General features: G+C 41.0%; 1 protein-coding gene across 1 annotated transcript; it reads right to left on the minus strand.

The window, feature by feature from the left end:
- Nucleotides 1–4,744: 4,744 nt before the first annotated feature.
- MCM4 (minichromosome maintenance complex component 4) lies at nt 4,745–16,198 on the minus strand. Its single transcript, XM_082308114.1, has 16 exons — nt 16,091–16,198; nt 15,754–15,912; nt 14,881–15,044; nt 14,693–14,791; nt 14,447–14,542; nt 14,265–14,360; nt 13,678–13,816; nt 13,013–13,233; nt 12,386–12,506; nt 10,316–10,575; nt 8,031–8,396; nt 7,559–7,686; nt 6,008–6,215; nt 5,682–5,910; nt 5,431–5,564; nt 4,745–5,086 (listed from the first exon to the last, which is right to left on the minus strand). The coding sequence occupies exons 1-16, from the start codon at nt 16,158–16,160 to the stop codon at nt 4,994–4,996; spliced, it is 2,583 nt and encodes an 860-aa protein (XP_082164240.1). The 5' UTR covers nt 16,161–16,198; the 3' UTR covers nt 4,745–4,993.
- Between the last annotated feature and the right edge of the window lie 537 nt (nt 16,199–16,735).

The following is a 16,735-nucleotide window of genomic DNA, read 5'->3' on the forward strand; positions in this document are numbered from 1 at the left end:
CATGTCTTTTCTGGTTTGTCTTGTTTCTTACTACTTCACTTGGAAATGCTAAATGAAGTATTACAAATTTATTATTTGACACCTGTTTTGGAATAACAGTTGAATGTGTTTTCATTTGTGAATAGGTAGACCAGTGCAAGAGAGAAAATTGTATTACATTCAGATTTTAAGTCCATCTTGAAGATCAGAGTTTTGTGATCCCCATTGGCAATAAGAGGAGGGGGAATTAGCTCAAATGGTAGAGCGCTCGCTTAGCATGCGAGAGGTAGCGGGATCGATGCCCGCATTCTCCAGTGTTTTGTTAAACAGGAATTGTTACATCTAGAAGTAAAAACTACCAAAACAAAATATGTAACTATTTTGGTAAAAATGTTGATTTTGTTTTAATCAGGGCAAAACTGATTTCCAACCCCCCCCACCCCCTGATCACATGTCAATCTTCTGTCATAACTGTTGACTCCTCCTGGCCAGTTTCAGTCAAATTTGGCAGAAAGAGAATTCTGCAATACGATATTTTTCCAGGCTTTATGAAAAGCAATGGATGAATGACGGTTAGAAACCTGAATCAGCATGTCTTTTCCCCACTTGTCCAACTAGGACATAGTTTGATCAGACAGTGGAAAATAGCAGTTTAGGAATGCTTGTTCTTCCCCAACTGCCCATTCTGGTCCTTGTCCAGAAATACAGGATCTCCTTTTCATTTATGATCTTTGTGAAGCTGTTGTATAATCTGGATTGGTCAATTGGAGTTTAAGGGTAAAAGTTGTCACCTCTTTGCCCCCAAAGTTTGTATCCTAGAAAGCACACTACAGCTGCTGTGTCTTTTAGCTATGGCCTGTATGCAGGTTATAACTGAGCTCCTTAGCCTTCTCTCCTACTTCTGTTTTTGCAGAGCTGCTTTTAAGAGGCTAATGCCTGCCACACTTGTCTTAGAGCTTCAGAGATAACCTCAACCATCTAATTGATTCACTGACTTCCCCTAACACCTTATTAGTTTCTTCTGATCCTTCTCCAGATGTTATGTGTTTCTTTATGGTGCACTTCCACCAAGTGCACAACAAGTGCAGCTTTTTAGACCTTAGTGACCAGTGCTGCTAAATCTGCTGTGACTCGAGTGTTAACTGAGCACTTTACAGTGTGCAAAAAAGGCCTACTGATTTCCTCACATCTTCTGTCTGTTTATGGCTGAGGAAGAAAATGTGCATGGAACTAGCAAAACACTGGTATTATTCCACTTCTTGGTGTGTCTCCTTGTACTTTAGAGGCTGAAAACTTAACCTTCCCCTTGAACTCTTGGGCATACCTAAAAAAGTTTGTACCAGTCTTAGTGACTACTTTCAATGTGAGTAGTAGACAGAAGATGCCTAGCATGGTCATACTAAATGCCACCCTTCTGACAACAATCTGGGACGTGCTTATACCTACTGCGTACACACTTATTTTTCAGAGTTGTTCTCAGTGCACACTGTGTTGGCACTGGGTTCTTGTCCCACCAACATCCTTTACTAAACCTGCCTCATAAAAATGTATTCCTGATCATCATCTTCGTGTGATTTCTTATCTCATCAACTGTTGTAAGAAGCATGGACAAACATAACTTGTATGTCTGTCTCCTGGGAATAGCTAACAATGAGTCCTTTCAGAGAAAGAATACGTTTCTTTCTTTTAGGACGACCACTGAGTATTCCAAGATCTCTTCAAATAAGTGAATAGATTGGTTTGTTTTTTTCCTCTTTATGAAGTGAAGGCAGAGTACACAGTTTGGACTATTTCTCAGTAATGTTCATCTTCAAGTTTTGCCAAAAGGGTTATGCAAGAATTCTGACCTGCTTGTTGCACTTAGATAAAATAGGCCATATAAAGCAGTTGTGCTGCTTTGTACAGCTGAGGAAGGTCTGCATAGCATTGTATTTTGCTATAAAAAAAAATCACCAGTACCAGACACTTGGGAGCATTATTGTTTATCCCAGGGGAAAGAGCTTACCTATTGGGGTCATTCTTACATTTGCAATTAAAACAGTGTTAAGCCTGCTTTAGCTTCCTCGTCAGCCTGGGGCTGCTCTTTTCAATTAATGAAAGGAAGCTGAGAAAAATAAGGAAGTATTTACATGGGTTTCTATAGCTAGCCCCTGTATTGCTGAGAAGCTGGATCAGGCCCACAGTGATGTTTACTTTGTACTCATTTGTTTATATTGATTTCAGTTTGGTTGGAGTGTTTATATATCACGTAGATTCCATGAGAGACTCTTGTAATAAGGGTCATGGAGGCAATTATTTTTTAAAAGTGGCAGGAACTGTGTGATCCTGGTATGTAGGTGTTACACAGTGATGGAACATGAGTGGAACTGTCAACCAAGCAGATGTTGCCAAGACTGTTTACCTAGAAAGATACTGTAAGGAGATGCCCAATTAATGAAAAAAAAATCTGCCTGTATCATGTCCTTAGAGCTTCATTGGAGATTAGACAAGCCTCAAAGAGGGGAATTGTTACATGTGGGATTCAGAAAAGAAGTTAATCACCAAGGATTGCTTAGAAGAAGTTAATCACCAACAATTGACAGCTACCAAGGACAGACTAGAGCTAGGAAGTTAATTAGCATGCCAGCAGAAACCAAGGACAGAGGAGAGGCCTATAAGATAAGAAGGAATGCCTGAATGAAAGAGTGAGCTCAGGGCAAAGCTAATAGAGAGTCTGAACCTAAAAGAAGAAACTTCCTGAATATTAGGCAGTGTCAGCTGTGTTCTTAACAAAAGGAAACAGCCAAATCGGCATGATTAGGTGGGAAAAAATCTACGAGATCAACAAGCGGACAGCTCAAATTTGAGGATAACGACCACCAAGGACCCCCGAAAGAATCCCCAGAATTAAACAGAGCATGGTCCGATGGAAGGAGAAATATGTTAATGGTTTCTGGGAAATAATTGTAATATTAATGACTTTTCTTGGAAAATTAATGAATATGTGTGTTTTAAGTTTGATAAATACCTTGCTGGCATTACCTACAGCATGCACACTAGGTGGAGATATCCCTTGTGCATCCAGCACTGCAATAAAGAACGCATACTTCCTAAATGCCAAATTGGTGTTAAAGTTTTATGGACCGGTTTGCGGCAACAGTTTTGGCGATGCAGGTGGGACTAGGATTGAGTCACTTGCCAATCAGATCTGTGCTCGTAGAGAAATGACATACCAGCTTTTACAGCAATAACAGTAGTAGCGAGTGACATTTTTTGGTCTATCTTGTACCGGTTCCCTGCCTACCCCAGTGATTGCATCCTGTACTAGGAAAACAGAAGAGTACCATTTTGTTTCACTTCACCAGCAGCTTCTCTTTATGGTGTTAAACAAGATAGCAGATCATTTCAACTATGGTCTCTTAAAGTGACTTATTACAAATAATTTCTGCCAGTAGGCTTTAACTTTTTTTTTTATGCCTTTTGTAGAATGTATAGAAGGCTTTAATGCCTTTCTTCTATGTCATTTCCGATGTTAAGAATATCAAGTTTCTGGCAGGAGTGCTTTCCCGTGGTTGCATATTCTAATCTTTAAGCTCACTTAGAAAACTCAGGTCATTTAATTATAACTACTAACAGCATAGGGTAAATACAGCAGTAAATTATGATACACAGTTTGAGACTATTGCATAGGGTAAGGAAAATATTCTAAGTAAATTACTTTAATTTTCCTTTTGCTTTATGTACATTTTCAATTAGCATATGGATAGTTAAGATCTTTTAATTTCTTTTTTTTTTAACCGAAAGACTGTTTACAAGCATTTCCATTCTGTATCAGAGTGGCACTTGCTGCCCTTGCTTAGTTAAAAAAAACCAAAAAACTACTACAGACTGAAAACAAATCGCTTCTATCAACTACTACATACAGGCTTTAAGAGCCACCTAGTGGGATTATTCTGCAAGTAACCCTGTACACACTAAATACAGGACTTCCTAATAAACGTTTTACTTTAAAAAAAACAAACCCCCAAAAAACTAGAAGATGGTGAATTAAATCTCACTTTAAATTGAAAGGGAACTGAAATCTGTTTTGCACACAAACAGTAGGAGTACTTATTTCAGCTTAAAAGGGCTAAGTGTGCAGTTGCGATCAGCCTGGTGCTGTCTGCACTGAAGTGAGTTAGGGAACTCTTCTGCTAGCTCAGCTGTGAAAACTATAGCAGCTATTGACACGCAACAGCTGAGAGCATCTGCCCTGCCTACAATGAGAGAAGATTATCCAGTCATGCACTACTGGACCTTGATTATATGAGATTACACTGAAGATGGGTAACTTAATTTATCCAGTCATGCTTAAATGTGTAGTAAGAAAATTTGGGTTCAAGTAGAATGGACCTACCTATTTTACATTGAGGATGCTACCAAACTATGCTCAAGTAAAAAAAAAAAAAAAAAAATTCTAAAAAATTCTAAAAAAAAAAAAAAGAATTCTAGACTGAAAAGTGCTCAGCACAGGATATGCTTATTTTCGCTTGAAATAAATGCTAAAGAGCCCTTCTAAGTCTAATAACTTTATTTCAGATTACAGTAGTACTAATGGTCAAATTACATTTACTAAAAAGTCATTTAAGATGAATTTTTACAATTCAATTTGAAATACAACATCGTTAGCATGTTCTGCAAAACATCGTAAAAATACGTGGCACTTGACATATTAGTAATTACATTTAGCTAAAATGTAAATAGCATTGTTCAGCTACGGATGTTTTAGGTCCTTTGTAATCTCTTGTGCTGACAGAAGTGCCATTTAATCATTGCTACACTTGTCAGAGCAAGTGATAGTCCCGAATCTTGAAAATCTTGCAGACTGGCAATATAGCAAGTAAGGCAAGGTAAAGCCGTGACAGTTGGCTTGCAAGGAAAGGCTGTGCTTGTCATCGCAAATGATAGTCCCAAATCTTGAAGATCTTGCAGACTGACACTATCTTAAGTAAGGCGAAGTGAAGCTGTGACAGCTGGCTTGCAAGGAAAGGCTAACTCAGAGCAGTCTAACGGTCTTCCCAGTCACAGTCAAGAAGTCCTCATCAGCCAAGGCACGAAGCGCTTCTTCAAACATTTCCTTAGTGACAGCCTTAAAGAAAAAAAGTAAATCAAGTAAAGACAGGCAGGGGAGGGGGTTAATAAGACTGTAAAAATGCCTTACTTCCTACCAATTTTTGTAGAGTTTTTTTTAAGCTTTAGTATGTTATTTTCACAATTTGAAATCTGGCCTGGAACCCTGAAGCCGAGTTTGCTATTTCAGAAGCCAGAACAAACTAAGATACAGCAAAGATTCAGCTCAGCTTTCTGCTCATATCAGCTGAAAAGTTAGTGTCTCCCTCTATAACGTGATTTGAGAACAAGATAATGTTGGTTTGGAAAAACACCGTGCTTTTAAAATCAATGAAAAAGGTAAAAACAAAGCAGGAAACTTACTGTATCAGACTGTGCTCGGAGATCATCAAAAAGCTGTTGGTATTTCAAAGCTGGTGTTTTACCCTTTGACTGGATAAGCTTCCTTAAGGCTTGAGCTAACTCCTCTTTCCGCTTACGAGCTGTTGTGCTCATTCCTTACAAAAAGAAAGAAAACACCTTTTAGAAATAAACTAAGGAAGACAGGTTAAGTTACATTTAAAAATCACCAAAGCCCAATAGTATTCCAGCTTTATCACTATGAAAACACAAACCTGTAGTGAGAATGGATATGTCCACAATTCCAGTCCTTGGATCAGTAGCAGACTGTTTCAGTGCTTCCCGATGGAGACGTTTTGCTTCTTCTACATCAATTGTTTCAACTTTCTCAGAAAAGCGTACTTTAGCATGCGCTTCTGCCAGTCGGATCAGAGACTCAAGTTGTCGAGGATACGCAGAAACCATTCCCCTGCCACTACCAATCTTCCTCATGTCCACATACGCCTGAAAAGAAGAGAGTCATTAAATATTAACAAGGGGATTTTGCCATGTTTGACAAGCCCGTAAGGACTCAGAACATTAACAACAGCAACTCCTTTACCTCAATAAGGGCTTGGCTTGCTTCTTCGCTTAACCTAGGATTTACATAACTACGAGCATATGCAATGTAATCCCTCAATACTGCCATGTCCATGTATTCCTCCTCCATCTTTTCTTCACTTTGGTAGTACAGTGAAACCAAATGGCGAGCAAGACGTCTGTCATAAGCTTCATCACGTGGATCCAACATTAAAAAGATCAAGTCAAATCTGAACAGGATAAGAACCCAGTATTAGTTTGTGTAATTTCCTGCCATTTAAAGTAGTTTGGTTTAGGGTTTTTGACCTAACAAGTAGAGGTAGGAGTTATTTGACTATTACTTCCTACTCTAAGTAGGAGTTGCTCTATTAAACTGAAAAGATAATTTTTCTAGAATTCCAAAAGTACAGAACAGTAAAGTGGATTTGCTTTCATCCTATGGACTTGAAACTTTGAAAGTAAAATACATTCTGCAAAATTCAGATCCCATGTTCAAGGCCAACAGCTTTTGTTAACTTAAAAAAAAAAGAAACCAAGAAAACCAAAAACTCAAAAAAACCACCAACCAGAAACTACAGAAAAAAAAATCCAGACACATACCAAATACACAGAACATGCTGCTGAAGAAACTGCCCTGAAAGGCACATACCTATATAGTTATTTTATGCATATGAAGAGCATAAGTAAATATATGTATAAATAAAAAAAGCACTTGCGGTTTAGTCCTGAAAAAGTGTTTTATAATTTTTACAAACAACACATTAAACAATGCTCAACTATAGGCAGACATTTTTAGCCAGCCCATCGTGTATATTCATAAGCTTAAATCCAATAAATGATGGAACTGAGATGCTACTTAAACTTAGTTTCATTCAGTACACCCCCAGTAAGGTAACATTTGTCACTAAATGGCTAAATTAAGCAGCTCTTAATTGAAATCTAAGCTGTAGGTGTCCTCAGAATAGCCAGTATACCAGTGTACTTCAAATTTCAAGCTAGTGTGGGAATTCCTCACGAGATGCAACTGCACCACATAGACAGTTTAATTCTAGATCGGCAGATGCTAAATGTCGCTCTAACAGCTATCATCCAAAAGACTAGCACTGCCACCTCCCTGGCTGAATTTTACAGAAGAACGTGAAGGAGGCACAGATCTTCAGATTCTACCACCTCTGCTGCAAGCTCCCTCATCATCAGTTTTCACTTTCAAAGTTTTAAGCAGCTAAGAAAAACATCCTAAGTTTTCTTTGAAGTTATCAATGCTATATGTTTCAGAATAACTCTTTTCTAGGAGATGATCATGAAAAACCAGAAAAAAGCAATACAGAAGTATATGAAGAGATCCTACAGATCTCTCATCAGATCTTCTGTTCAAGGTCAATATGTAAATACTAAAAGGCAGTTCTCTGCTCACATAGAAGTTCTAAGAACAGCACTTAAAATAAATGCTACAAAAAAGTTTTGCACTACACTACAAAGAACATAGTTGTTCTGTTCTACTATACTTAATCATTTTGACAAGAGGAAGTGTAACATCTCATAAAAATGAGGCATGCAAGTGGGAGTTGAATACCTTGACAACAGCGTATGAGGAAGCTGGATATTTTCAATAGTAGTCTTTCTCGGATTCCACTGTGATTCTATAGGGTTAGCTGCTGCTAGGATAGACGTACGAGCATTCAGTTGGCAAATAATTCCAGCCTGTCAAAATGAAAAACATTTCTGAAACCATCTGCAACTAATGTGCCACCAAAACTTCCCCCCCCCCAACTTCACGAGACCACCGATGTTATTAAATGGGTTCTGTAGTAAAAAAACAGCATTGCAAAAACCTTTTAGAGCAAAGCAAGAACAAAGACATCCAGAAATACCACGGCTTGCCACGAAAGGCGTATTCTTTTGTAAATGAGTTGTTACGTAATCTAGGATTGATCCACTGACAACAGAAAAGTGTTATCCTTTGTTCTTCTGGTACCTTTTTGGTTTCAGCTGCCTAGCAGATACCGTGCTTAGCGCAGAGAACCTGGAATTAAACAGAGACTTACCTTTGCAATAGAGAGAGTCTGTTGTTCCATTACTTCATGCAGTACTGATCTTGTGCTTTCATTCATTTTATCAAACTCGTCGATGCAGCAAATGCCATTGTCACTAAGTACTAGAGCACCTGTCTGAAGAACCAGTTGCCGTGTTTCCGGATCCTTCATCACATACGCAGTAAGACCAACTGCACTTGAGCCTTTGCCAGACGTATACTGGCCTCGAGGAACCAGGTTATACACGTACTGGAGCAGCTGTGATTTACTAGTACCAGGATCACCACAGAGAAGAATGTTGATCTCGGCACGAAAATTGCCTCTTCCTGTGTGAGTAAAATCCTTTCTTGATCCCCCAAAAAGCTGAAGCAGAATACCCTACAAAAATATTCTCTTTAAAAATCAAAACATCACCTCTTGTATAGTAAAAAGAGCAAATCCAACTGTTGAACTGAAACATCTAATGAACTGAAACACTGCTAAAATTAACTCAGACATGGAAGAAAACACTTGAAACTGTTTTTAGAAGTCTTTAAAAGAGTTCATTCTTTATAGATATCCTCAATTCCAGTTAATTACAAACATATAGTTAAACTGCTAGGTCCTACAAACGCAGCTTAAAATTAAAGTTTCAAATTAGATTTGTTCCAAATCTGTTCCAAAACTTACGTAATTAAAATTTTGATAACAAATTCTGCTGACAACAGGAAAGACAGAATAGACTATTGTTTTCCCCAAGGTTATGTTTAATCTAGGACCAAAGTACTATTACCTCTTTCATATCATTAAGAAAAGTGACATTTTTATCAGCTTTTTAGTCAAGACTAATCAACTATCATTTTCTTTTCAGGAAAACTGCTTTACTGTGTTGCAACACTACTTCAATAAAAAGTTCTTTACTTGCCCAAAAAAATTAGAAGTGTTTAAGGTCTTTATTTCATTGGAATTTACCAATGCTTCCACCTTTATACATCCTAAAAAAAGCATATGCTTGCAGTGTCAGTAAAGAAATAAAAGTAATAACTTCCAGTATTTTGAAGGTACTGGAATTATTAGTATAAACATATGCTTGTAATTTTATCAGTTAGCTAGAATTATCAGGAAGGATTTTTTTTCCTTTTCAAATTTACTAGTTTAAAAATTCACCATTTCCCAGTATTCTTTTTTTTTCCCCTAGCAGTATATATATGGTAGATAGTCAGTAACAGCAACAGCTGGAAACAGCAAGGAAAACTGCACACTGCTTCATGTAAAGCCTCTGCACAGTTTCTTAGAGCACAGAAACCTCTTGCAGAGGCAGGGAATGAGCTATTTGTGTTAGTTCTGTTCTCATTCACTGAGAACAACTTGCAGAGGTCAGTAAAACCTCTTCAGTAGCTACAAGAAGCATGACCTGCCCCATTTTATTTTCCTCAAGGTCCCCAAGCATTGGTGCTCCAACACATGTGGGTTTCAAGCACTTTCAAGTATTAAAGATAGTAATTTTGTATGTTGTTATAAAGAGATTTTGGTCAGAACCTGAAGATCTCCCTTGATGAAGGGTCCCTATCTTTCCTCAACTCCACCCACTACACCTGATGTGCCTTATTAGTGTGGTAAGGAGGTAACAACAAATGGAATTGTCCTTATTGTATTACTATTTCAGCAGGAAATCATTGCATGATTTTAAATTCAACTTCTAGCCATTTCAGAAACCTGTGAACTATGATAATGTATAAATCTATAGCAAAAAACCAAAGGAATATACTTGAAGAGGATTGTTTGGTGTCTGACATTACCTTGAGACCCACTACTGACTGTATTTTTTGCAATGATAAAGTTGTAGTACCTCAGTTGAACCTGTTATTGGAACAGTCCGTTCTTGGATACATCTAAGTAATTGTTTTAGCATCCTTTAAGTCAGGGTCAACCACATGTAATTTTAAAGCTACTGTTCTCTTGCAGATGCCTCTTTTCAGCAGTCGCTATGTTATAGCTACTTATTTTTCTTTGATCACCAGTAATCTGAACTTACAAGAAATGTCTGAGATGCATACTGCAATTAAGTTTTCCCATTTCTGCTGCTTTCCCACCTTTTCAGTATCTTCTCTTTAATTAACACTCCTTAATACCGTGAAAAGAATGATGATACACTTATAACCAACTCCATACTGACAAGACTGGGGAGTTTTAAGACTGCTCAAGATACAGTTTTTCTTAATTTTGAAGCCTCGAGTCATTTTTATAGCAAACAATAATCACAAGTTTACTTGCATATAAATACATTTCTTACAAGAGAAATATAGAATTTGATTCACCTTTTTGATATCTTCATGCTCATAGATACTTGGGGCCAATGCTGAAGAAAGTCTCTCATATATGTCTGGTTTCATAGAAAGCTCTTTTAGCATTTCCACACGTTCCTCTGTAAATATTTTTTGCTCCGTTTCCTCATCAACTCCATGCAGGCGTTTTGCATCTGTCTTGCGATAGTGTATGACATCAATGTGGGTCTTATAGACGGATTTTACGTTGCTGACCCTTGGATTAACTCGAATTGGGACTGCTCTGTAGATACCTAAATACAATTTTTAATCACAGCATGAGATATGAAGAAACGTGATAATTCCAAAACCTGAAAATTTTACATTTGCCCTTGAAAAGCTTTTCAAAACAGCCTGAATGCTTTAGTCAGTTTATTTCCCAGTACCAGTAAGTCATGTAGAAGTCAATGGAACATATTTAAGTCATCTAGACCCTATTTTTGCAGGTATATTCATGTTTAACGTTTCTATCACAAGTGTTCTCAATAAGGAAAATGCTTAAGCATTTTTGAAAAAAGTTACAGCTTGATGCTTTTGAAAGTCCTGCTCTGATTTCTGAAGTCAGCACTTCCCCCTTTTATAAGTGCCAAGTTTAATAATAGATTTCTAGTGCATCTCTAACAGCTAGCAGTACAGCAGTTGTTTTAAAGCTAAGTGTTTTATAAAATGGCATTGCAGTATCACAAGACTTACTCCGTGTTACCACTCTCCTGACAGCAGACACTGTTTAAGATATTGCTTCTTCCTCACCTACATCCTCAGAATGACTGAATCGTCAAGGTCAGAAGGGACCTCTGAAGATTGTCTCGTCCAACCATGGCCTCAAACTGGAGTCAACTGGAACAGGTTGCTAAAGGCCACACCCAGTCAGGTTTTGAGTATCTCTAAGGATGGAGCCACACAGCCTCTCCAGGCAACCTGTGCCAGAGCTTGACCACTCAGCAAACAACACAAGTTTTCCTATGTTTAACTGGAATTTCCTTCATTTCAGCTTGTGCCCACTGCCTCAGGTCCTGTCACTGGGTACCACTGAAGACTGTGGCTCTGTCGTCTTAACACTACCCCACCCCCCCAAATCAGGTATTTATAAACACACTGGTAAAATCCTCCTGAACATTCTCTTCTCCAGGCTGAGCAGTCCCGGCTTTCTCAGCCTTTCTATATATAACAGAATACCCAGTTATCATCATGGCCCTTCGCTGAATTCAATCCAGTACGTTCATGGCTCCCTTGTACTGGGGAGCCCAGAACTGGACCCAGTACTCCAGGTGTGGCCTCACCAGTGCTGAATAGAGGGGAAAGAATCACCTCCCTTGACCTGCTGGCAACACTCCTCCTAATGCAGCCCAGGAGGCTGTTGGCTGAATGGCAACACAATCATCTGGTCTATCAAGCACTGCTTCCTTCCAGTTTTGCTTTTGTCTGCAAGTTTGACAAGGATGCACTCTGTCCCATCACCCACGTCATTAGCAAAGATCTCCAACAGTGTTTGGCCCCAGCATTGACCCCTGGGGTACACCCATGGTGATCAGCCTCCGGCTAGACTTTGTGCATCACAAGGCTTTGAGCCCAGCAGTTCTGCCAGTTTTAAATCCATCTCACTGTCCACTTAGCTAACCCACACACCATCAGTTTGTCTCTGAGGATGTTGTGGGAGACAGCGATGAAAGCCTTGCTAAACTCAAGATGAACAACATCCATTGCTCCAGTCATCTCACTGTAGAAGGTTGTTATCCACTGTAAATCCATGCTGACTACACCCAATCGCCTTCTTGTCCTTCATACAGTTAGAAATGGTTTCCAGGATTATTTGCTGTATCACCTTCCTGGGGCCAAGATGAGGTTGGCTGGCCTGTAGTTCCCCAGGTCTCCTCCTTGCCCCAGGAATGACATTGGCTTTCTTCCCATATCTTAACTCACCACGACTTTTCAAAGATAACTGAGTGGCCTTGCAAAGACAGTGGCCAGCTCCCTCAGCACTTGCAGGTGCATCCCATCAGGTCCCTTTATAGACAGTTAAGATCAGTGAAAAAGGAGGATGTAAATACTCAAACCAAATCTTACCTGTGACATTAACTCTATCACCTGGCTGAACTTTATCAACAAGGTCATTGTGAGCAAACAGCACAACCGTATGAGGGGTCTGTCCAGCTGGCATATCTTCAGGAGACTCCTGCAGTTTGATCTAGCAAAAACACTGAGGTTTTAGTTTCAAAAAAGCAAAGCTTTTCCACAGAACATACAACAGATCTTGTATTGGCAGTTTTCAACAACAGTTTGAATCAGGAACGTTGCTCAAGAACAAAATACTCCCACCCAAACAGCAAAACTGATTACTAATAAAAAGATATGATGAAAATGAGAATTCTGCTGGTTGCTACTGGTACAGCTAAAATGCTGTTACAGACAAGGCTCATCTAGTGCAGACAGAAGTGGACATACTATATATAAAGGGGCTTCCATATAGAAACATCAAGATGTGTGCATACTTCATTTCAGCCTTTTAATGCATTTCTTCTCCAAAGTACCCTTTTGCTAAGTTGTTTCACCCATTTTTGTGGTCCAAAACACATTTCCCTTTTCAAAACGTTCAGTCTCAAGATACGTACATTAATGCTATTGATATTAGGGGGCTGGGGGAGCAAAAACTAGAAACTGTTTCATTTTAGCCACAACCTAAACACAACGTACCATCTGTTTGTCAGAGAACATGGATCGATTGTGAATCAGTGCCATACTGTGCGTTGTGTTACAGTTCTTGCACACTGATGGTTCAGCAATCCTGCCACGATCGATTTCTACTCTGGTGGTGAAAGAGCAAACCTGGCATTTAAAGAATGCTTCTTGCATCTCAGGAATTAACTGTGAGCTTCTGATGACCATACCACTGATCGTGATCAGTTGATCAATATCTACAAAATAGAGACTCGTGTCACCACTTCATACTCTTAAAATTTAAAATAACCTTCAAATTTCCTGTTATGTTAGTTTTTAGGTGGGAGGCAGACATGTGATTAGGTACTAGTATTTAGTCTAAGACAAAGCAAAAATAATCACAAATGTATAGTACAAATATTCTAATTTACAGAAGTATTTATACAAAAGAAAGAATCTTTCGCACTTGCAAAACTAAGAACATGAGTAGCTGATGCCAGGCAAGATTTCCTTTATGGGCAGATTATTCTGCATTTGGGCTCTAAAGCATTTGCTTCTGAAACAGACTTACATAAACAAGACATTGGTCTGGATGGACCACAGTACAGTTTTATATGGTCTTCGTGTAATTCTATGTTAACATTCAGTAAGTTTATCTAAATCCTTAAGATTCTTTTCTAACATGGTAATCAAAAGTTTACCTTCAGGGTTTAGACTTCTCATATTCCTAGTCTTCAGTGCATTATATGGCCTTACTTGAATCTGATGTTCTAATATGGAGTCAGGGTAACGATCAAAAAAGATCTCATTGGCAGCCATGTCAAATGTTGGGATAACCTCCTGTATAAAATTGTTAGAAACAGTTAAAAAGAAAAAAAAATCATAGAACGACATATTTTTGCATAAAGCATTTATGTGGTGCTGATCAGCCAGCAATGATTAAAAGTTATCCCAGCTGAGCTTTTTCCTACATAACAGGAAACTTACTGTTTAGATGAAGTTTATTCATTTGAGTATTGCAAAAGCAAAAAAAAAAAAAAAAAAAAAAAAAAAATAGAAGACTCCGGACATTGCAGTTTGCCAGCTAATTTTGCCTGTATGAGGTACCCACAGTAATATCTACCATCAGGTTTTAACTACTATGAAACAAGACATTTTGTATTAAGTAAAATAAGGAAGCCAGAGATTACACTGAACATGCAAAGTACACATTGCATTTAAACAAACATTAAAAGCCAGAAATACGAAAGGGCCACTTGAAAGCCAGAAAACAAGTGCGCTACTTCACCTGAGGATAGCAGATCAGTTGCCTGTAAAGATTTTCATCAAATGACCTCAGGTGGTCACAATTTACATTCAGGAATGGTTCCCCAACCATATTAATCTGCAAGATATTTGTAAAAGAAATCTTTAGCTCAATGGCATGCAAGACTAAAAAAGAAAAGTTAGATTTCGCTGTGTTACGAGTACCTCTTCAAGTCGTTGCATATAGCGTGGCTCGTTAAGGTCCAAGCCAATGTCTTCATCCTCTTTAGCAAGCGGATCAATGAAACGCTGAAGAAATCTCTGAATGTCAGAGGTAACAGGATGACAGAAGGAAAGGACGAACAGAAATTAGAAGTACAAACACCTACTTTATATCAGATTCAATTAATATTTGTTTAAATCAAACTAGCTTTTCATTTAAAAAAAGGAAAAAAGAAGTTGTTAACCTACCTGGAATTTTTCTTTGCACGAGGCTACGTTAACATCTGTTCCCCAAATCACAAGCTTTTGTCCAAGAGATTGCTCGGTTGCTACTACATCCTCAGCCAGCTGCGTGGAAACAAATGAAGCATACGCAAATATGCGCATAGTTGTTTAAAAAGAAGTTGTCAGGTACAAAATCTGAGACATCCACCTACCCCATCCGAGTGTAAATCGACTTGTCTGGCTTTACGGACAGACCCGAGATCCGGCCTCTGCCTAACCGGAGTTCCTCGTACACCGCTCCGCGGAGTACCCTCTACCCTGGAGCTGGGCGTGCCGTAAGTCAGAGGTGAACTGATATCGAAGTCAAGAGGAATAGCTGTAAAAAGAAGTGTTGTATTATGATTATCAAGACATTTTACATTCAGAGTAAAATTCAGCCTTCTGCATTTGTCTCATTATTCTTTTAACGCTAGTGTCATGAGTACCATCAACCAAGTCCAGTGTTCCGTTAAAACAGAAACAATAAAGATGTTGCAAGTCTACCTAGAGCTTTTCTTTGCAGTAACAGCTCTTCTCAAAGATCCCAAGTTCTAGTAAAGCTTCGCTATAAAACTTTAAAGCGGTACTGCATTTTAAGACTACCTTGGTGTTCAAGCTTAAAAAGTCAAATGTAGCATTGCAGGTCAAACACATTTTTCAGTATTTTTCGGGCTGTAAAACATGTGACACAACAATTACCAGCTGCTGCAATGAAGAACAATCCGATTTGTAACAGCAAGAAAGGCTTTTTACGGCAGTCAAGCTAATTCCCTCTGCATTAAGGATTCTATTATTTTATTCTTTCTGGAAAGAAATAAAAGGATAAGGCACGATCCCCGATGTGTGCTCCCACGACAATCTGAACCTGCAACAGCAGATCCGCACCCCTGACACCGACTGCGTTCCTGGGCTGTTCCCCATGCTAAGCTCAAAAGAGAAACTTGAGGCCAACCCCCTTCCCTCCTAGCGGATTTTCCAGCCGGGGCCGTTCGCCGGGCGGCCGCCGGGGCGGCGCAGGGCAGCGGGGCGGCCCGCCCCCACCGTACCGGAGTGGCGGAACTGCGGGGGGCTGGAGAAGAGGGCGTCGGGGGCGGCGGGGCTCTGCGCCTCGGCGGGCGGGGAGGTGGGCATGGGCTGCAGGTCGCCGGTGGAGGTGGAGTCGTCCGCCCGACGCTTCTGCGAAGGAGGAGACCGAGCGTCTTGTGCTGCAAGACACAAGCGGAGCCGGCGTTCAAATCGTCGTGCCGCCACACGAGGCGGAGCGAGGTGCGGGCGCGGCGGCCGGGAGAGCGGGGCAAGAGCCCGCCAGGCAGCCAGCGCTGGCCCCGGCTCCGGCCGCCTTCCCCCCGCCCCAGGCCGGCCCCTTCCCCCCAGAGCACTCACGGGTCGGGGGGTTGCTGCCCCGGCCGCGCTTGCCGCGGCGGCGGCTGGGCGTGGAGGCGGGCGACGACATGGTGCTGCTCCGGCTCCCGCGGCGATCCTACCTGCGGGGGGATGCGAGAATACAGCGGGCTGCGAGCGACCCGGCCCGGCGGGTTGCCTTCCCTCTCCCGGCACACGCCGAGCGCGGAGCCGCCGGGAAGAGCGGGGCAGCGACCCGGGCCCGCACCCACCTCTGCCGCCCCAGGAAATTCCGCGCCAAGCGAGTTGCCTGCGCGCGCTCTCGCGGGCTTTCTGGCCAATGGGTAGGCGCCGTCGCAACGGGAGCGCCCAACGGATGCAGAAAGGGGGGGTGGGGAACGGAGAAGGAAAGGAGGAGGGGGGTGAACCCTTCGGGCCCCCCAGGTGAGGGTCGCGCCCTGCTCGAGCTGCTGGAGAACGGGCAGAAGTGTGCTGCGGAGTGCCTCTTGTGCTACGGGACGGAGGCTGTCCTCAGCAAGGGCACGTCGCCCCCCCCGCGCCCAGAGTGGAACCGCCCGCACCTGACCGAATTTCGCGGCAAAACTCGTCCTGCGGTCGGGCCGGGAGGCGTGGGGAGGTCAGAGCAGCCCATTCTCCGCGGGGGGGGGGGGGGCAGAAACAGTGCTT

The sequence above is a fragment of the Platalea leucorodia genome, assembly GCF_965183815.1.
Source record: "Platalea leucorodia genome assembly, chromosome: 1".
NCBI classification, from domain to species: Eukaryota; Metazoa; Chordata; class Aves; order Pelecaniformes; family Threskiornithidae; genus Platalea; species Platalea leucorodia.